General features: G+C 46.1%; 1 protein-coding gene and 1 long non-coding RNA gene across 2 annotated transcripts; both read left to right on the forward strand.

Moving 5' to 3' along the window:
- The first annotated feature begins 7839 nt into the window (after positions 1-7839).
- On the forward strand, positions 7840-15571 carry LOC120986251 (epoxide hydrolase 3-like). The gene is made up of 8 exons (XM_040414730.1): positions 7840-7913; positions 11193-11447; positions 11561-11646; positions 12116-12273; positions 12359-12487; positions 14805-14908; positions 15015-15163; positions 15312-15571. Exons 2-8 carry the CDS (start codon positions 11205-11207, stop codon positions 15544-15546), a joined length of 1104 nt encoding a protein of 367 aa, XP_040270664.1. The 5' UTR covers positions 7840-7913; positions 11193-11204; the 3' UTR covers positions 15547-15571.
- A 4247-nt stretch (positions 15572-19818) lies between these two features.
- Positions 19819-20812, forward strand: LOC120986252. Its single transcript, XR_005775661.1, has 2 exons — positions 19819-20247; positions 20278-20812. It is a non-coding gene; the product is annotated as an uncharacterized LOC120986252 (long non-coding RNA).
- The last annotated feature ends 1858 nt before the right edge of the window (positions 20813-22670 follow it).

The following is a 22670-nucleotide window of genomic DNA, read 5'->3' on the forward strand; positions in this document are numbered from 1 at the left end:
TTAACATTAACTTTTTATAACATTTGAACAGAACATTATCTTTTAAAAAAAAAATTTAACTTTTGGAACATTAACTTTTTTGCATACCTGTGATTTTTTATTTTATTTTTTTACCTTTTATAAGACAAACCTTCCCCATGGGACAATGTGCAAAGCGCAAATCGCCCAGAGATGTGGCGAAGTACATTATGCGCTTTGTCCCAGGTGAAAGGAGAGGTTTGCAGCAGCTGTGAGTGAAAGGGCCCTAAGCGCACTGTGTGTCTGTCCTGTGTCACGCAATCCCTATACTAAGAGTACCTGTGTGTGGTACTTCCGGAAACACTCCCCTAAGCATAGGGCAGGGTGGTCAGGGCAGTCAGAACAGAAATAGCGGGTGTCACACCTTATTCCACTCCTGCTACAGACACGACATTTTTTTCGGGGTGGCGCTTGGTTTGAGGTACCAGCAACGACATTGGGGAAATGTCGCTCGTGTAGACGGCTCACTACACTGGTGGTTGGGGCCACGGAACCTCCTGGATACAGGAGGTTCTCGATGATCTCTTCCTGAAATTTGAGGAAGGATCTTGTTCTCCCAGCCTTACTGTAGAGAACAAAACTATTATATACAGCCAATTGAATTAAATATTAATTACAGACACCTTCTTATACCAGCGTCTGGTCCTGCGGGAAAGTAAATAAGGAGCCAAAATCTGGTCATTGAAGTCCACCCATCCCATGAGCAAATTATAGTCGTGGACTGAGAGGGGCTTTTTAATGACACTGGTTGCTCGTTCAATTTCGATTGTCGTGTCTGCGTGAATGGAGGAGAGCATTTAAACGTCACGCTTGTCTCTCCATTTCACCGCGAGCAGTTCTTCGTTACACAAGGCAGCCCTCTCCCCCCTTGCAAGACGGGTGGTAGCGAACCGTTGGCGGAAGCCCCGGCGACTAGGTCGCACGGTGCCACAGCAGCCAATCTGTTCTAGGAACAAATGCCTGAAGAGGGGCACACTTGTGTAAAAATTGTCCACATAAAGATGGTACCCCTTGCCAAATAAGGGTGACACCAAGTCCCAGACTGTCTTCCCACTGCTCCCCAGGTAGACCAGCTCCAGGGTCTGATCTTTACCCTCAGACTCGAAATTTGTGCGTATAGCCTGTGGCCCTTTCACAGAGCTTCCACAATTTGACCCCATACCGGGCGCGCTTGCTTGGGATGTATTGTTTGAAGCTTTGGCGCCCGGTAAAATGTATCAGGGACTCGTCTATGCAGATGTTTTGCTCAGGGGTATACAAATCTGCAAATTTGGTGTTAAAGTGGTCTATGAGGGGCCGAATTTTGTGGAGCCGGTCAAAAGCTGGGTGGCCTCTGGGACGAGAGGTGCTGTTGTCGCTAAAGTGCAGGAAACGCAGAATGGTTTCAAATCGTGTCCTGGACATGGCAGCAGAGAACATGGGCATGTGATGAATTGGGTTCGTGGACCAATATGACCGCAATTCATGCTTTTTTGTCAGGCCCATGTTGAGGAGAAGGCCCAGAAAAATTTTAAATTCAGAAACTTGGACGGGTTTCCACTGGAAAGGCTGGGCATAAAAGCTTCCCGGGTTGGTGGCTATAAATTGAGTGGCATACAGATTTGTTTCTGCCACGACTAAGTCCAAAAGCTCCGCAGTCAAGAACAGCTCAAAAAACTCCAGTACCGATCCGATCTGAGCTGTCTCAACCCGAACTCCAGACTGGGCGGTGAAAGGGGGAACTACAGGTGCGGCTGAAGTTGGGGGCTGCCAATCAGGGTTTGCCAGCACCTCAGGGACTCTAGGGGCTCTACGGGCCTGTCTGTGCGGTGGCTGCGACGGGGAAACTACTGCACGTGACACCGTACCAGCTTCAACTGCCCTTCTGGTGCTCGCCACTTCACCATGTTCTACGGCAGTGCTGGTACTAGGTCCAGGATGGGCTGCGCTGCTGGTGTATGCTTCACCACGTAATCCGACAGCGCCAGCCCCACTCTGCTGCCCTTGAAGCGGATCCTGTGCAACCTGTGGTCTAGCAACACGGGGCCGGGTACGCCTGGTGGTATCTGGGACCTCAACCTCATCGTCCGAACTTTGGGTCAGACTGCCACTGCTTTCTACAGGTTTGTATTCTGACCCGCTGGATTCGTCAGATGAGGGTTCCCATTCCTCATCCGACTGGGTCAGAATCCTGTAGGCCTCTTCAGAAGAATATCCCTTATTTGCCATTTGGTCAACTAAATTTAGGGGTATTCCCTGAGACTACCCAAGAAAAAAAGCAAGCCTGTCTTACAAATGGGAGGCTAACGAAGTACCGGAGGCCGGTGCGATTGATAAAAAATATCAAAACTGATTTTTTTTTTATCGCCGCAGCGCTTGTGTAGTGATTGTGCAGTGATAAAAAAATATATATATTTTTGTCACTGCGGCGGGGCGGGTGTGGGTGAACGCACGTGTGGGCGACCGATCAGGCCTGATCGGACTAACACTGCATTTTGGGTGGAGGGCGAACTAAGGTGACACTAATACAATTATAGATCTGACTGTGATCAGTTTTGATCACTTACAGATACTATAAAAGTACCAATGATGATTAGCGATACGCTAATCAGCGAATCAGTGACTGCGGTGCGGTGGGCTTGGCGCTAACCGACGCTAAACTACCTAACAAAGGGGCCTAAACTAATCTAAACTTAACAGTCAATACCAGTGGGAAAAAAAAAGTGACAGTTTACACTGATCACTTTTTTCCCTTTCACTAGTGATTGACAGGGGTGATCAAGGGGTTAATTGGGGTGATGGAGGGTGATCTGGGGCTAAGTGAAGTGTTTGGTATGTACGCCCAGTGATGTGTGCTCCTCTGCTGGGACCAACCGACGAAAAGGACCAGCAGAGGAGCACAGAAGCCATTTAACACATTATATTTATAAATATAATGTGTTAGATGGCTTCTGATTCGATTTTTTAAAAGTCACCAACCTGCCAGCGACGATCATTGGCTGGCAGGCTGGTGACGAACTTCTGATGCAACGATTTCCAGCCCGCACTGCGCATGCGCGGGCCGGCTCTGCCCGAAATCTCGCGTCTCGCGAGAAGACGCGCCGGCGCGTCCAGGAGGAATTACAGGGCCGCCGCCAGGACGCAATCCTGCATACGGCGGTCCTGAGAAGGTTAATCCACTTGTTCGCGCAGCCCGGCTTCTCTTCTGTCTTCTTCTTTCTTCAGGACCTGGGTGATTGATCATGTGACAGACCATGTGATGAGCGCAGTGACGTCATCACAGGTCCTTTTCCTCACAGATGAAGACAGAAGAGAAGCCGGCTGCGCGAACAAGTGGATTAAGGTGAGTTAAATTATTTTTTATTCGTTTTTAACCCCTCCAGCCCTATTGTACTATGCATTCTGTATTCAGAATGCTATTATTTTCTCTTATAACCATGTTATAAGGGAAAAATAATACAATCTACACAACCTTGAACCCAAACCTGAACTTCTGTGAAGAAGTTCGTGTCTGGGTACCACAGTCAGTTTTTTATCACGCGCGTGCAAAACACATTGCACCCGCGCGATAAAAACTGAACAACGGAACGCAATCGCAGTCAAAACTGACTGCAATCGCATACCTACTCGCGCGGGTTTGCCGCAATGCACCCGGGACACATCCGGACAAAAAACATGACGCCCGTGTGAAAGAGGCCTTAAGTGGACTAAGAGTTAAACAAACCAATATGCTTATTTTAAGGGGTTTTCTGAGATGTTCATACTGAGGACCTCTCCTTTGGCTAGGTCATCATTATCTGATCGGTGGGGGTCCCGACCCACTGATCAACTGTTTGAGAAGGCAGCAGTGCTCACAGTAGCACCGCGGCCTTCTCCAGCTTTTCCTAGGCTAGTAACAACACGTTCATTGGTCACATGGCCTAGGCGCAGCTAAGCCCAGTGCCTTCTCAAACAGCTGATCGGCTGGGGGTCCCAGTTGTCAGACCCTCACCGATCAGACACTGATGACCTAACCTGAGGATAAGTCATCAGTATTAAAATCTCAGAAAACACTTTTAACCTCTGGACTACCACATGAGACTTATAAGTGTTAGATGTTCTCATTGGGCGACTGTAACCAATAAGAGTACTGTACCTTTAAGAGACTGTACCTTTAAGAAACTGTACCTTCAATTGTGTGTTCCTTTCTGTGGCCGAAACGTTGCACCACTGGGGTGAATAAAGGGTTCACTTGCTTTTATCCTTTGGAGTGCCGCTCTTTTTTCTGGATTTATTCATCAGGGATACCAGTCTATTCCCTTTGGGACGTGCACCCGCTATTTCTTTCTGGAGCCAGTGCCGCCATTTTTCTCTTTTTTTTATATATATATATATATATATATATATACAGTAAAGTTTTTGTTTGTTGCAAATGATATACATGCCTCTGCCTGCCCTATTTCCATGCTAGATCTACTGATGGGGCAGGTCTATCCCATTTTACTTTCCAAAGTATTTCTCCTGTAAATAAATGTATGAGCGGGCATCTCCCACTATTTTCTCTATGTCAAGGCAGAGACCAGCAAGGACCTGGTAAGCACCAGAATGGCACAGCGGGGGTAACAATCCTGACTCGGCCCTTATAGGAAGTTAGGTGTGGGCTGGCCCCACCCCTATCCTTAAATCAGTCTAGACTGGAGTTCTGAGAGAGAAACTTGTTGCCTCATTTAGGCCCAGAAACCTTCAGATCTGTGCAAATCTACAGAAAAAGAAGGAGAGAAAGAGGAGAACTTGGAATCTGCATATCCAAGCATAGGGGTCAGCAAGGTAATCTGCTACTAAAGCTATTCAGACTTTGCTGCTCTTGGGGACACAGTTAAGACATCGTCCACTCCTGGACATATCCTGGCCAGACGTGGCTTCAAGTATCCCGCAGTGGACACTTCAGCCATTATTGCCAAGGTACTATTGCTCAGCATAGATTCTACTGAGAGACTTTAGCAAGATAGTGTACAAAGAGGGCCATAACTCCCATCCTTGCATAAATCCGTACATCTGGGAGAGAATTGCACCGTGTACAGTTGGAACTGTGTCTGCTATAATTGAATGTACTACAACTTCAATTTTGCACTTGCTACAGTAAAAAGAGATGTTCGTCCTTCTATATCTAGCCTGGTTTTCTGACTCCTACACCATATGCTGGCCACTGCGTTCTACACCGCCTGCCTTGTACCCATCAAACACCTAACATCAAGGGCACCCTAACTACCATCAGGCAGGAGCCCCAGAATCAGGGTGTGCCCCGAGGGAAGAAATGGTGCCCCCTACTTTCACTGTACGGCCCTAGGGAGAAACTGTGTGAGGACAGCAGATGTGATTGACTGTGACAGCCAGAGCCACTATCATTCACTTGAATGAGGCCGAGCTGCGCCTAGGTAGAGTGGCCAGAGGTCCGGTTTTAGGCCAGACAGTCCGGCTTTCTGACCCCCTGTCCGGCGCAGGGGCTGGATGGACCCAAGGATGTTCTTTTTAACAGATCATGCTGCTGTCTGGGCGGAGTGGTGCGTGGTTTAGTGGATCCGGGGGCGGGGTAGTAATGTCCGGCTTTTGAGGGTGGTCTGAGTGGCCATCCTACGCCAAGGCCATGAGACTGATGAACGTGATGTCACTGGCCTAGGAAGAGGCCTAAGCACTCATGGAATGTCGCGCCCTCTTTGTATAGCTAATCATAAAATGGTGGCCATGCAGTTTTCCACTAATTTTTTGTGAGTTCTGAGAAGTTTTGTGTACTCCTGAATGTGGGGCCACCTCTCCAATTACAGCAGCCACAAGACGAGGGCAGGGGGAACTAGGGTGGGCTCCACATCAATAAATATCTAAGATTGTAGATTCCTATTACACTAAGGGGGAGATTTATCAAAACTGGTGTAAAGTAGAACTTGCTTAGTTGCCCATAGCAACCAGATTCCACCCTTCATTTTCCAAAGGAGCTATGAAAAATGAAAGGTGGAATTTGATTGGTTGCTATGGGCTGTGACCCAACGTGCATAGAGTAAGGTCACAGCACAGCGTGGCAGGCTGAACTAGAAAAGTGCAGATGTGAGGGGTGGCGGTGTCCGTAGCAGGAGAGGTAAGTTAACTGTTAATTGTTTTTTAATGTCTGATCTGAGGTCTGCTTGGGGGTCATTGACATCGGACTCTGATCTGAGGTCTGCTTGGGAGGGGGTCATTCACATTGGGGATCTGATCTGAGGTCTGCTTGGGGGTCATATTCACATTGAAGGTCTGATCTGAGGTCTGCTTGGGGGTCATTTACATTGGGCTGTGATCTGAAGTCTGCTTGGGGGGGTCATATTCACATTGGGGGTCTGATCTGAGATCTGCTTGGGGGGGGTCATATTTACATTGGGGCTCTGATCTGAGGTCTGCTTGGGGGGGTCATTCCCATTGGGGCTCTGATCTGAGGTCTGCTTGGGGGTCTGAATGGGAGGGTTCTTATTTACATTGGGGCTGTGATCTGAGGTCTGTTTGGGGGTCTTACGAACATTAGGGTTCTGAGCTGAGGTCTGATTAACACTGGGGGTCTGATTGGGGCTCTTTTAGCTTATTTTCCTCCTCTAAAACTCAGGTGCTTTTTATAGGGCGGAAAATACGGTATGTTGATGGTCTATCATGAGAATAAGTCATCAATATTTAAAATGCGCACAACTTCTTTAATGGGAATGAGCAAACTAATCCACAATGAGAGTATCAATCCATTCGCCATCCTCAGAAATGCACTAAAAGCAAATCTGAAAATGTAAAAAATTTGCTAAATCATCCCCACAGTCAGTGAAACCACAAAATGGAATGGGCAAAAATGTCTCTAACCTCTCTGCTTACACTTCCAATAATGCTCTGTCATAGGAGCAGAGACACGAAGGTAAGAGAGTGCTGGATCCCTCCTATGAAGGACACCAATGGCGCCAGGCAGCCCCATTATAAGAGCGGGGTCCATCGGGCACGGATCCAGCAGTCCTGTTTTCGTTATGGCTCAGATGGAGGATTTGTCCGTGCTGCGGTGTCTGTCGTGGGTTTTCATGCAGACCCGCTCTAGCTCCATTGAATGGGGCTAAACTGCAAGCGGGACCCTCCCCACTGCGGCTTTGTGAGTGGTCCGATTGGCAACCGTGCTAAAGAATGGACCTGCACATTCTTTGGCGCAGCCTCGAAAGCCATGCGTCAAAAACCCTTGTCTCATAAAATGAGGTGCGGCCTGCATTAAAAGCTATGGAAGGCAGCTTTAGCTCAGATTTGGCCTGTTTTTGGCCCCGACACTGTCAGAACATACACTAATGCGCTATTTTTCCATCAAATATGGCGGAATGTCCGATCACGCCTCAAAAGGACATAAGAACAGAGGCTTACATGTGTAACATGCCTATCTATAGTGACTACATTGACCAGTGCACTATACACCATCTTTTAGGTATTTCTATGTCACTTAAAATAGAGGACACTGCTTAAAAAAAACTACACAGCTAGAGATGACCTGTCACCATGGCAACAGAAACCCTGGAGACAATCAGTGCAGCTAAATGTGTACTGCACTACCTAGAAAGAGCAGAATCCTGGCAGGCTCGTGCTCGATCTCCACTGGACAATCTGCTTGTCAATCAAAATGATTGACAATCGTCAGCACCTATATAAAGCGAGACCGGCAGCCAATAGCCGCACGCCCTCTGTTTAACCCCGCTCGCGTCATGGCAACGTCGCTCTTCGGCCAAACCTCAAAAGCTTCTACCTACCTTGCTGGCGGTTCCAAATCAACCAATAGAATACCTCCAGTGTCAGATAGACAGCGCTCTTATCCAATGGCTGACGGGGAAATCGGTCAATGGGCGGGTATTGTGAAATGTCCTTTGTAAAGTGGCCGTGTGAAGGAGACGACGCTACAGGTGATGTTGGCACGGGGAGGTTGGCTTGCTGGGTGTCACTCTGCATTGATATAGAACGGTGGCAATGTATAAAATGTGTGTCATTAGTAAAACAATCCCTTACAGGGAGACAACTAAAAAGACCAGGCTCTAGTTGTGTGATGTCACTTTTTGTGCTGTTGGGGGTCACATGATGCGGTTTTAGTGCGATATGTTGTACATGACGTTTTTCTTCCCTCCCCCCAGACCATTGCTATGAGTGGAAATGTAGAACAGGTTAAATGTTGTAACATTTGTATTGATATCAATGAAGGTCACCAGTGTCAGATGCCATGGAGGCTGGGCTCACTCTTGGCAGCTGCAGGGCTCACCTTTGTGCCAGTTGTGTAACTTAAAGGGTTATTCCGATTACGTCAAGTTATCCTCTACAAGAATTAACTATTTTAGAAAAGAAAAGCCCACCAGATTTATGATGCAGGACATAGGCTGAATCATGCATCAGACCAACAGCAAAATCAATAGGAAATCCACACCGGACTCTTGCAGATTGTGCCATGGATTCAATGGTGAAGACTCCGCTGCAGAACACACACGGTTGTACCGTTAAAGGGGTTCTCAGGTTTTAACATTTACCACTCTTACTACTAATCACTTAAAGGGGTTATCCCATAAATAATGTAAAAAAAATGAAAATCAGACATCATATTGTACATAATAACTTCTTTCTAACAAAGCTAGAACCAGCCCTGCACCTCACATGGATCCAGAGATCTCCACATTCATTGCTCTGCTAGATTTATATCAAGCTGGCAGCTCAAGGGGAGTGTCTTATCTGCTGCAGCTCAGGGGGCGTGTCTCAGCTCTCCCTATCCCAGCTCAGGGGGCGTGTCCATGCAATGCTTATCCCAGCTCAGGGGGCTTGTCCATGCTCTGCCTATCCCAGCTCAGGGGGCTTGTCCATGCTCTGCCTATCCCAGCTCAGGGGGCAGTTGAAAGATGGAACTGAGTATGTGCGGCCATCTCAGGAAGGTGGACAGAGAAATAAGAAAAGAAACCAACAGCCGGTGGTGCTGTACCAATAGATTTTATTGAATAACTCAGTGGCTCTAGTACATTTTTAATTACATGCTATTATAAAAGTCTTTAGATCCAGGTGCTAGTTTGCAAACTGTAGAATATTTTTTTGTGAGACAGCTACTTTAAAGGGAACCTGTCACGTTGAAGATGGTGTCTGAGCTGCAGGCAGTATGTTATAGAGCAGGAGGAGCTGAGCAGATTAATGTATGGTTTTATGGGAGAAGATTCAGTAAAACGTGTATTTCATTCATGTATATCACTGCTCATTCTATCAGTGATTGACAGTCTTCCCTCTATGAGGAGGCGGTCCTATCAGTGATTGACAGGCTGCCCTCTATGAGGAGGCGGTCCTATCAGTGATTGACAGGCTGCCCTCTATGAGGAGGCGGTCCTATCAGTGATTGACAGGCTGCCCTCTATGAGGAGGCGGTCCTATCAGTGATTGACAGGCTGCCCTCTATGAGGAGGCGGTCCTATCAGTGATTGACAGGCTGCCCTCTATGAGGAGGCGGTCCTATCAGTGATTGACAGGCTTCCCTCTATGAGGAGGCGGTCCTATCAGTGATTGACAGGCTGCCCTCTATGAGGAGGCGGTCCTATCAGTGATTGACAGGCTGCCCTCTATGAGGAGGCGGTCCTATCAGTGATTGACAGGCTGCCCTCTATGAGGAGGCGGTCCTATCAGTGATTGACAGGCTGCCCTCTATGAGGAGGCGGTCCTATCAGTGATTGACAGATCTCTATATATAGTCATAGAGGGCAGCCTGTCAATCACTGATAGAACCGCCTCCTCATAGAGGGAAGCCTGTCAATCACTGATAGGACCGCCTCCTCATAGAGGGAAGCCTGTCAATCACTGATAGGACCGCCTCCTCATAGAGGGAAGCCTGTCAATCACTGATAGGACCGCCTCCTCATAGAGGGCAGCCTGTCAATCACTGATAGGACCGCCTCCTCATAGAGGGAAGCCTGTCAATCACTGATAGGACCGCCTCCTCATAGAGGGAAGCCTGTCAATCACTGATAGGACCGCCTCCTGGACTTCAAACTCCAGAATGAGCAGTGATATAAATGAATGAAATACACGTTTTACTGAATCTTCTCCCATAAACCCATAGATCAGTCTGCTCAGCTCCTCCTGCTCTATAACCTGCTGCCTGCAGATTATTTAGCATTTTCATGGTGACAGGTTCCCTTTAATGTGGAATGACTGTGTTACTTTCCATATACAGCTCGGCCACCGCTGCAGTCTGTAATCACAGCCCGTTGATGAGGACCGCAGCGGCAGTTCTGGAAACCGCATGGAATTAAGGGGTGAGTATTTGATCTTTTATGATCTGAACACATTTAGGAGCACTGGGCAGGATTTCATTTAAATGACTACTGGTGATGTACAGCGGAGAGCTCCGACGTATACCACTGAGTAGACATACAGTGGCATGCATAGCCCATTGTGGAAACTGCACTGTTTTCTCTGTATAGGAAGGTATACCGAAGCATACCACTCCCAGCGAGGCCTAAAGGACACCCTTTTGGACTCTGGCGGATGGAGCCCTATGGATATGCTTTACACCAGGGATCGGCAACCTCCGGCACTCCAGCTGTGATTAAACTACGACTCCCAGCATGCACACTTGCTTGGCTGTTCTCGGAACTCCCATAAAAGTGAATGGGGCATGTGGAAATTTGTAGTTTCACAGCAGCCGGAGGTTGCTGACCCCTGCTTTACACATACCCCGGGAGTTATTCCCAGCGCCTAGAGCTCAGATGCAGCTTGAACTGGGCCACAGGAGCACACAACATGTATGCATTTGCTGCTTGCATAATCCTAACAGCCAGGGTTATCTGGAATCATAGTAGCCTAGTCTCCCGGACAGTGATGGCTCACCTCCGGCACTCCATCTGTGGTGAAACTACGACTCCCAGCATGCTCCATTCATTTCTATGCAGTTCTGAGAACAGCCAAGCAAGTGTGCATATTGGGAGTTGTAGTTTTACCACCGTTGGAGTGCTGGAGGGTACACCCTGGATTCTCAGCAGAACAAGGACGTCTTTTGCAAAGGCTGCCACTAGGGGGGGTTGCCCTATATGCGTTTGCATTGCTCTCATTGACTTCAATGATGTGGTTGGCATGTAGGAAGGGGCGTTGGTGAATGTGACCAGTGAGTGCATGTGATGGAGCGCAGGCCTTGGAAGTATCTCACAATTGTCTTTTGGTCACAGACTGGAGCAGCAATGCAGTTTTATGTGTCTCATCTCCTGCTGATGGTGACCCGGGCTGCTCTGAAGGTATCCGGTCTCCTATTCTGGATCTTAGTCTATGTAGCATCTCTTCTGTCAGCAGCCTCCTACTTGCCTGATGCCCTGAGGCTCATAGCCAAGGGACCGTTTAGGGCATTTTGTTGGAAGCCACGTAAGGCCGCCCCAGCCTGCCTTACAAGCAGCAAGCATGGCCAACATGGACACATCCGCATCAAGGTAAGAGCTTGCGTGAGGTTTTCCACTGATGAAGGCGGCATTGTGTATGTGAATGTTCTCCACGGGTTGATGATAAGACTGACTAATGCATAACCTATTCTTTGATTTCCCAGAAATCTGGCATACGTTTCCATTACGTGGCGTCTGGAGAAAAGGGGAACCCATTAATGCTTCTCCTGCATGGCTTCCCTGAGAACTGGTAATGTCTTCCAAGTCATGTGCTAGCTGTAGATTTAAACATGAAATAACTTATCATGTACTGGATCCTGACTTCCAGCCTGTGTCATACTCCAGAGCTGCATTCATAATTCTGTTGGTTGTCATTAGAAATGGTCAACCATCTTGGTGAAAGACACACTCCTGACACCTGAGCTTCTACAATGACGGTCTTCACCAGGATGATACTTGTCATAATGCGGATAACCAAAGAAAGCTATGTGTGGACATGGAGACAGCAATAGCTGCTTGGAAGATTTCAGCTCTGAAGCATGCAGAATTGTTGAGAAATTATGATATAAATCTGATGTCAGTCTGATCATTTGGAAAATGTGTCCATCCAGCATCTGTGCTACATGTCTTCATTGGAGAGACACATGTAATAGACTGAGGAAGCTCTTCCCCTTCTACCATTGTACAATCTTCCTCCTGATGCATTCTCATGTTGGCAGGTACTCCTGGAGATACCAGCTGGACGAGTTCTCCCAGGAGTACTGGACCGTGGCTGTGGATCTCAGAGGATTCGGGAGCTCTGACGCTCCTCCTGAACTCCAGGATTACAAGATGGAGACTCTACTGCAGGACATCCAGGATCTCATTACTGGACTGGGTGAGGGTTTTGCATTTCACAAGTCTGATATGAAGCAATATGGTTTGGATGTCATTATAAGCGCTCCATGTTCTCTCCCACCCAGGCTACTCGGACTGTGTTCTAGTGGGACACGATTGGGGGGGTACCTTGGCATGGACATTTGCTGTTAGTCACCGCAACATGGTGTCCCGACTCATCGTTATGAATGCTCCTCACCCATCGGCCTTCCATGGTGATGTACTCCTTTATGTGAATCTGTTCTTTCATAATGAGGGCCATACCTGGTAATCTGATGGAAAGGGTCTTGTTTTTAAGCTTCTCTTCAGATTATTTGTAGATCCAAGCACATGTAGAATGGTAACATCAGAGGGCACATTGGTGAATGTTTATTGGCTGTTGAGTAACTTACCCATTGTTATGTTGAATTATATGGCCAGTGACTCTCATCATGTGATGGGAGTGGTAGGATTAGACGGGTTGTCCCATCTGGACATTTATGGCATATTGACTGGATATGCCATAAATTTCCGATCCTTCTGGGTCCCGCTCCAATCTCAAGAACAGGGCCCTTGCCATAAGTGTAGAGCAAGCCGTGCATGCGGAGTGTCCCCTTCAATCACTACTATGGGACAAGCCATAGCAATGTATGGCAAAACCCGGGACCTGTTCTTGGGAGGTGGGACCTGCACCTATTGACATTTATAGCATATCTTTTACACCATAAATTCCCAGATGGGAATACTTCTTTAAATACTGTTTGATCGGTTGGGGGTCCACCTCCTGGCACCGTCATCATTCAGCTGTTGGAAGGGCCTCTTCTTCGGTCCGTGACGTCACATCCATCGTTCACATGGCCTTTGTGCAGCTTGGTCCCTTTCAAGTAAATGGGATTGTGCTGCAGTACCAAGCACAGCCACTATACGATATATGGCGCTGTGCTTGGTATAGTATGAAGAGCCCGCAGCGCTCATTTGGGTGCCGTAGCCTATTCAAACTACTGATTAACGGGGGTGCTCTCAGTTGGACCCCCATGATCAGGTATTGATGACCTATCCTGAGGATAGCTTACCATCGTTTCATTGCTGGACAACCTTAGTATATAATGATACTGTCATGTACTGTGCAAAAATTTTAGGCAGGTGTGGAAACATTGCTGCAAAGTAAGAATTTTAAAAAAATGAAGTCTTAATAGTTTATTTTTTTTATCAAATAACGAAATGCAAAGTGAATCAATGAAAGGGAAATCAAAATCCAATCAATATTCGGTGTGACCACCCTTTTCACCCTTCAGAACAGCATCAATTTTTCAAAGGTACACTTGCACACCGTTTCTGAAGGAACTCGGAACTAAATTTGTTCCAAACATCTTGGAGAACTAACCACAGATCTTCTGTGGATGTAGGCTTGCTCGAATTCTTCTGTCTCTTCATGTAATCCCAGACAGACTCGATGATGTTGAGATCGGGACTCTGTGGAGGTCATATCATCACACTGAAGATAGTTCTTGATGACATCGGCTGGATGCTTGGGGCTATAATCCTGCTGCAGAATACATTTGGAACTTCCCTGATGGTATTGCATGATGGACAAGTATCTGCCAGTATTTCTCAGCACTGCCGATGCCATTAATGCTGAGCAAATTGCTAACTCCATTTGCTGGAATGCAGCCCTAAACTTGCAAGGAGCCCCCACCATGCCTCACTGTTGCCTGCAGATACTCATTACTGTACCGCTCTGCAGCCCTTCAGTGAACGAACTGCCTTCATCAGTCCATGGCACCTACTGCCCAATCTTTTGGCCTTGTTTCCATGTCGAAGGTATGGCTTTTTTTGGGTGTACCTGGGTCCCACTGGCTTCTTTCAGTTCTGAGCTCATGGCTCTGTTGGACCTCTTCCGGTTTTGAAGGGAAGTAAGCATGATTTGTCTTTCATCTGCTGCACCAAATTTCCTCGGCAGACCCCGGCATCTTCTCCGCGTGGTCAGGATTTGGACTCATACAGACGACCATAAGGCTATAGTGCCCGTATTGCGGTCCGCAATACACTGGCACCAGTTATGTGCACTCTGTGCTGCGGATGCAGACCCACAGTCTTGAATGGGTCCGCGATCAGCAAAATATGACAAAAGCTGGGACATGTCCTACCTTTGGCGGAGCAGAGGCACAGATCAGAAGCACTTCCGTGGGTTTTTAGGTCTGTGCTTCCACACTGTAAAAGATGGGATATGTCCTATATTTTTCCGATAGCGGGGATGCATTCAAGTCGGTGGGCCCTCACCACAATACGGGATTCACACAGCCGATTCCCATGTATTTGCAGTCCGCAACAAGGGCACGGTGGCCATACGGTAGTGTGAATGATCCCTTAATAGTGTCCTGCATCTTGTAATACCATCAGGGAGGCATCTGATTCGCTCCAAATTTATTCTACAGTAGAACTACTATCCCAGACATACAGTCTTAGTGTAAAGAAGACCACACCTGCCCAAAACGTTTGCACTGTACTGTAGGTATCGCTTTTGTCTGACATTTAATGTTCTTCTCTCCTTAGATTATGTATTGGCTCATCCATCCCAGCTCTTCTCCTCCCGTTACGTCTTCCTTTTCCAGCTGCCAGTCCTCCCTGAAATCCTCCTGTCACTAGCTGACTTTGAGGTGAGCGCTTCTCGCTGATGGCCCAACTGACTGTCCAGTAGTTTCAGTGGGGACGGCATCTAAACACTAACATGGTAAACTTGTTTGTTCTCATTACTTCCGACAGTACATCCGGAAGCCCATGGTAGATGCCAGTATGGGGATCCAAAACGAGGAGCGGAAGCTAAGCAAGGAAGAGATAGAGGCCTTTGTATACTACCCCTCCCAAAAAGGAGCCTTAACACCTGCCCTTAACTACTACAGGAACTTGTTTGGGTGAGAATAACAAGGATTTGAACTTAAAGGGGTATTCTGGTTATAGAAAGTTATCCTCTATCAGATCAGTGGAGGTCCTACTGCTGGGACTCTCACCGATTACAGGAGCGATGGTCTGTACCTCACAGTGGTACTTGTGTTTCCCCAGATTCTTCCCAGTAAAAGCCCAAGATGTTCTTGTGCCCACACTGCTGCTGTGGGGTGAGAATGACACCTTCCTGGAGGCTGCGATGGTTCCTGAAATGCAGCAGTACGTCCATGCCCCACTCCAAGCCGAGATCATACACAATGCCAGTCACTGGGTGCAGCAGGACCAGCCAGAGGAGGTCAACAGGATCATGTGGGACTTTCTAAAACGGGAGATACCTGTGTTCTCACACTGACTGTACATAAGATGTATATACAATGGTTTGTGTGTAGGAGTCTGGTTCTTTGATGTGTACATAGCTGATAACTGCCTCTATAGCTTGTATATAGGATCCAGCTGTAATGCCCATATTGGATGACTGGATACAGAGATCAGGAAATCTAGCAGTAATGTGTATATACAGTTTCTGGTTCTGATCAGTGTATGTGTATATATCATGAAATCTATATATAATAACGTATACAGTGTATTCGGAAAGTCCTCATACTCTTTCACTTTTTGTTATGTTGTGGCCTTGTGCTTAAATTTAAAAAAAAATTGTTTTCCCCCATCATTCTGCACTCAGTACCCCATAATGACAAAGTGAAAAGAGAATGTTAGAAATTTTTGCCAATTCATTAAAAAGGAAAGACTAAAAGTATTCAGACCCTTTGTTGCGACACTTGACATTTAGCTCTGAGGGCCTCTCATTTCTCTTTGAGATGTTTCTACACCTTGACTGGAGTCACCTGTGGTAATTGCAGTTGATTAGACATGATTTAGAAAGACCCTGTCTGTATAAGGTCTCACAGCTGACAATGCATATCAGAGCAAAAACAAACCATGAGGAGGAAAGAGCTGCCTGTAGAGCTCAGAAACAGGATTGGGTGGAGGCACAGATCTGGAGAAGTGGTCAAATAATTTCTGCTGCACTGAAAGTTCCTAAGAGCGCTGTGGGCTCCATAATTATTACACGGAAGAAGTCTGGAACAACCAGGACTCGGCCTAGAGCTGGTCACCCTCCAAACTAAGTAATCGAGGGAGAAGGGTCTTGGTAAGAGAAATGACCAAGAACCCAATGGTCACCCAGCTGAGCTCCTGTGTGTAGATAGGAGAAACTTCCAGAAGGTCAACCACCAATCTGGGCTTTATGGCAGAGTGACCAGAAAGAAGCCTGACCTCCTTTAGGAAATGGAGACATTGCATTGAGCATTCTTTTATACAGTAGAAAATACAATTATTGATGGAACCTTTCAGGTACCCAACACGGTATTACATACAAAAGGAAAAAGGCATCTTGGGTCGATTGCTGTAAGGATGGGAGAGTATTCCAGTGGCCACAAATATTTGCAGTTATTGTGGTAAGGGAGGAGGATTTTTGGGATGTTTATATGAATATGAGGATAGAAAATGAACAATTGGTAAGATGCGATTGTAACTTCTTACCAGAGAATTGACTGTCGGGCAGCTATGTGTGTTCATTTTAATAGCATGTATTATTTTCTGTTTTCCTTGACTTTACTGTATTGAAATATCTTGCCCAATAAAACATTGTAATAAAGCCTCCCTTCAGTAAAAAACACATGAATGCCCACCTGGAGTTTGCAAAAAAAAAAAAAAAAAGGCACCTATAGGACTCTCAGACTATGAGAAACAAGATTCTCTGGTCTTGTAAAACCAAAATTGAACTTTTTTGCCTCGATTCTAAGTGTCATGTTTGGAATCCCATCCCTACAGTAAAGCATGGCGGTGGCAGAATAATGCTGAGGGGGACAGGGAGACTAGTCAGGGTTGAGGGATAGGGTAAAGGAACAACATGGACCTCAGACTGGCATGAAGGTTCACCTTCCAACAAGACACTGACCTGAGCACACAGCCAAGACAACACAGGAGCGGCTTAGGGACAACTCTGGGAATGTCCTTGAGTGGCCCAGCCAGAGCCCTGACCTGAACCCAATCAAACATCTCTGGAGAGACCTGAAAATGGCTGTCCACCGTCCCCATCCAGCCTGACAGAGCTTAAGAGGATCTGCAGAGAAGAATGGCAGAAAATCCCCAAATCCAGAAACCTTGTGGCTCATCCCAAAGAAGACTGGAGGCTGTAATCACTGCCAAAGGGGCTTCACCTAAGTCCTGAGAAAAGAGTCTGAATACTTATGTCAGTGCAAGATGCTAGGTTTTCCTTTTCAATAAATTAGCAAAGATTTCTAACATTCTGTTATTATCACTTTCTCATTAAGGGTTACTGAGTGCAGATTGTTGGGGGAAAACATGATTTTTATTATTTTATTTCAGCCCAAGGCAGTAACTTAAGAAAATGTGAAGAAAGGGAAAGGGTCGGAAGACTTTCCGAACACACTGTATATAGAGATCTGAGAACCCAGCTTTAATTTTTATATAAGATTATTGACCCAGCTTGTACGTAGAGATCGGGCGATCGCACTACAATGTATATACGGTCACTGCGTATAACTTGTACATAGAGATCGGGCGATCGCACTACAATGTATATACGGTCACTGAGTATAGCTTGTACGTAGAGATCGGGCGATCGCACTACAATGTGTATACGGTCACTGAGTATAGCTTGTATATAGAGATCGGGCGATCGCACTACAATGTGTATACAGCCACAGTTACTAATTTTATCCTTGTGGTAATGTAAATAAACTCTGTATACATTGCCTAGTGCTAATATTGGCAAGCAGAGCTGCAGTGAAAAGCATGGGGGATAAACAAAGCAGCAGCCTTAGGCATAGTGAAACAGGAGGTGATATATGTGTGTGTGTGTGTATATATATATATATATATATATAACTGTATAAACACACACTGTATATGTACAGTACAGACCAAAAGTTTGGACACACCTTCTCATTCAAAGAGTTTTCTTTATTTTCATGACTATGAAGGCATCAAAACTATGAATTAACACATGTGGAATTATATACATAACAAACAAGTGTGAAACAACTGAAAATATGTCATATTCTAGGTTCTTCAAAGTAGCCACCTTTTGCTTTGATTACTGCTTTGCACACTCTTGGCACTCTCTTGATGAGCTTCAAGAGGTAGTCCCCTAAAATGGTTTTCACTTCACAGGTGTGCCCTGTCAGGTTTAATAAGTGGGATTTCTTGCCTTATAAATGGGGTTGGGACCATCAGTTGCGTTGAGGAGAAGTCAGGTGGATACACAGCTGATAGTCCTACTGAATAGACTTAGAATTTGTATTTATGGCAAGAAAAAAGCAGCTAAGTAAAGAAAAACGAGTGGCCATCATTACTTTAAGAAATGAAGGTCAGTCAGTCAGCCGAAAAATTGGGAAAACTTTGAAAGTAAGGGCTATTTGACCATGAAGGAGAGTGATGAGGTGCTGCGCCAGATGACCTGGCCTCCACAGTTACTGGACCTGAACCCAATCGAGATGGTTTGGGGTGAGCTGGACCGCAGAGTGAAGGCAAAAGGGCCAACAAGTGCTAAGCATCTCTGGGAACTCCTTCAAGACTGTTGGAAGACCATTTCAGGGGACTACCTCTTGAAGCTCATCAAGAGAATGCCAAGAGTGTGCAAAGCAGTAATCAAAGCAAAAGGTGGCTACTTCGAAGAACCTAGAATATGACATATTTTCAGTTGTTTCACACTTGTTTGTTATGTATATAATTCCACATGTGTTAATTCATAGTTTTGATGCCGTCATAGTCATCAAAATAAAGAAAACTCTTTGAATGAGAAGGTGTTTCCAAACTTTTGGTCTGTACTGTATGTGCACAGCCTGCTAGGAGCTATCTGACCCTATGCATGCTGACATCCTCACCAAATCTGATTCCACAATTTTTTTTCAAATCTTTATTTTCATTTTCAATTCCACGATTATTGATCGCATTGGGCAAACGGGTTGTAATTAGGGATGAGTGAACTTAAAATTTTGAAGTTCGGGTATATGGTGAATTGCGTTATGGATTCAGTTACCACGAACCATAATGCAAATCAAGGACGAAATACCTTTAGTCCTCTCCTACATAACGGAACCCGGTTATGCTGACCATAGAACTCTATTATGACGAAATGCCTCTAAAGGCATTCTGTTATGCATTCCGTCATGGAATTGCGTTAGTGCGTTATGGAAATACTAACATAATGGGTGTCATGTACTACCGCTCTACGCCAGTTTTTTTGTGTAGAAAAGTAGCAAATTTGCAACTTTTTAGCTTTTTTCCAACACACTTGCCACTTTTCCAAGGTGTGGTTTGGGCAGGAGGAGGCAGGTTACAGGCAGGAGCTCTGTCGGGTCAGAGGTCCGGCCTCAGCACGGCAAACATGCCAAGAAGCTGCCGGACAAAAATTACAGCACGTTGCGTTTTTTGCGGTTTCCCGTGCTGCGGCCAGACTTCCGGCCCAACCCCATTATAGCGAATGGGGCCGGAGCGGACTTCCGGTGGCACGGTGGACTTGCGGTAGCACGGATCTGGCAGGCTGTTCCGGAAAAGGCTACTGCAAGTGTGAAAAGTGGCCTAACACCATGGGCAACAGAAAGCTGCAGCACATTACACCAGAAACTGACTTCAGCTCCTGGCTGGAGTAGATTTTTAGTAAATGACCCCCAACATTCCCATAATACAGCGCTAAATCCAGTTAAAACCATTCATATTTCACGTCCTGCCTAGCTCCACAGCGTCAGGATTCTGGTGTATGAGGCTCATGTGCAGACAGTCTATCTTCAGGATGATATACAGCCTGTATACAGATTATATTTAATGTACTTGAATTACGAGAGTGCAGTTTACATGCCGCTGTGACGGATTTTTGGAAAAGTTGTCAGTGTGATTAGTCAGATGACTAAAAAACAGAGTGTATGTAGCTTTTATGTGTGGTGTGATTTTATTTCATTTTTGTGCTGGAGTTCCCCTTTTGTTTTTGTTTTGCCGATTTGGCCATTTTTAAGCAGATATCCATCTTGTAGAAATGGTGGTGCGCCCCCTAATACAGACACCGATGTGCGGCAATATTACAGCCATGTGAAACTACCTCAAAGGGGTTGTTCAGAGGGATTACATTTTTTATATATGGCTCAGAGTGGGTTAAAAAAAAAAGCCATACTTTCCCTCAACGATCCGCCATTAAGGACCGGTTTGGAGACTCTGCTGATTTGATATACAAAAGATATACAAAAATTGCATTGAAAAGTATTATTCTAGGGGGGTGATCAGTATACATATAGCATATGGGAGAACTGAAAGCCTGTCTCAGGAAATGTAGTCTGGTGGAGAGAGGTTTTACTGTATAGGAGTTTTCTCAGACTTCTATATCTCACTTGTGAGAACCCTGGAGCTGTACTATAAGAAATGTATGCAAAAAAAAACTAGAAAACCGTGTATTTGGATGTAGAGCCTTGACACTGACACTTGCATGTGTGCGCTGAGGTTTTAATGCATTACTATTTATTTTAATGATTGTCATGACCTTGACATCTCATATCCGTTGGGACAAAAAAATATAAAATATAAAAATAAGTCATCCATAACTCCCTGTATATCTTTACTTATTATTGGGTGTGTAAACAGGGGCTTACAAGTTATTGGGTCTCATAGTAAAATCCAGAACAGACCCTACCCACCACTGACAGCTCATCAAATGTACCAATATTAGTTTTTTTACTTAAAGTGTACCAAAACTTTGGAACAAGTTTATTAAAACTTAATCTAAATATCATATAATATAAAAAAAAAATTCTGGTTATTTTAAAGAATAGGCAGCTGAAGTTAGAGCGTGTATAGCGCTTTGGAATCTGTACACTTGTACATCACTAAGGGTCCCGCTTATCGCAGGAATGTCACGTGACGTTTTGTGTAATGATGGTCAATTTTTTTGTGACGGTCACCGTCGCAGCATGACGCATTGTTACACCATGACCATCATTGCTGCGACACACGTTGCCATTTAGCTGTATCCTTTATTGTTTTGCGACACGTCACCCTTTAGCCGTAGTAAATGGTAAAACTCTGACTACCTTCAGCCACCACTAGGGGGAGCTCAACGCCTATGGCTTTATACAGCTAATATTAATCTGAATTAGATCTGTAAACATCTCTGTGCGATGGAAGGGGGCGTGGCCAACTGCCGACATGAGCGCACACGCACTTAATGACTGCTCAGCACCCCGTATAGAATCCTGCAGCATCCTGGCATACTGGCCACCCTCAACACCGAGTGGCAAGTGCATAAGAGGAGGAGAAGACCTGGGAAGTCGGCGATGGGTCCCAGTAAAGCGCAATCAGCGGCTGAAAAGCTGAAAGAATATGTGAGGCAAGAGCCTAAAATGGCGCCGCTGCTCCTGCTACACCGCAAGTGGCAGTCACGCGAGGTCAAGCAGCGCAGCAGTCAGAGGCGGAAGGTACGGAGGAGCCAGAGATAACCCTAAAAACTGTTTCTGACCAGCTTCTGACAGCAATTTCCACTTGCCAGACCTCACTCACCTGCAAAATAGAGGAAGTGAAGGTGGATCTGGTTCTGCTGAGACGAGATGTGCAGCAGCTCAGGGAGCGAGTGCGCCACACAGAAGACAGGGTCTCGGCTTTAGAAGTTCTTACTAGGCCACTTGTTGGCAGAGTGCATGAGGTGGAAAGGTCTGTGAGCTTATGGCAGCAAAAGCGCGATGACCTTGAGAACAGAGCCAGACGCAATAACGTCAGGATCCTGGGACTACCAAAGAGAGCTGAGGGCCCAGATCCGGCCACTTTCCTGGTACTTTGGTTCGAGGCGCCATTTTCTGGCGCCTACGCCGTTGAAAGAGCGCACCAAGTTCCCGCCAGGCCTCTCCCTCCAGGAGCTCCTCCAAGGCCCCTACTGGCGCGAATGCTTAATTGGAAGGATAGAGATCTCATCCTGAGTCAGGCAAGAAACAAGCGTGACATCAAACATGAAAGTGCGAATATATCGCTATTTCCAGATTTTTCAGCTGGCCTACAAAAGAAGAGGGCCACCTTCATCTCAGTCAAACGTCGACTGCGCGATTTAAACCTACAATACTCCATGGCTTACCCAGCACGTCTTCGGGTGGTAGATGGAGAGAAGACTTTTTTTTTTTCGTTGATACAAAGGAGGCGGAGGAATGGATCTCCAAGAGACCAAGTCGCCCAAGACCTCACTGATGCTATTGCCTCCGCAGATGTCGCAAGTATCCTGTTCATACTGTTACATTCACCTGCTAGATGCGTTCCGCTGACTTTTAACATCACTGTCCGGGACTAGGGAGAAATTCCCTCATTCTTCAATAGTAAAGCGTTTAAGTTCATAGTACTCTGCTATGATGTGTCGATGGAGATGCCACTTTCTTTCTCTCCTTCCCCTCCTTATCTCATCCCCCCCTTTTTTCTTTTTCT

The sequence above is a fragment of the Bufo bufo genome, chromosome 1, assembly GCF_905171765.1.
Source record: "Bufo bufo chromosome 1, aBufBuf1.1, whole genome shotgun sequence".
In the NCBI taxonomy this organism is placed as follows: domain Eukaryota; kingdom Metazoa; phylum Chordata; class Amphibia; order Anura; family Bufonidae; genus Bufo; species Bufo bufo.

What these genes read in the sequence shown, in the direction of transcription:
- LOC120986251 (XM_040414730.1), top strand. Translation starts at nt 11,205, where the DNA reads ATGCAGTTTTATGTGTCTCATCTCCTGCTGATGGTGACCCGGGCTGCT. An exon ending in ATGGACACATCCGCATCAAG is followed by an intron (nt 11,448 to 11,560) that starts GTAAGAGCTTGC and finishes TTGATTTCCCAG; the next exon opens with AAATCTGGCATACGTTTCCA. An exon ending in TCACCCATCGGCCTTCCATG is followed by an intron (nt 12,488 to 14,804) that starts GTGATGTACTCC and finishes TTCTCTCCTTAG; the next exon opens with ATTATGTATTGGCTCATCCA.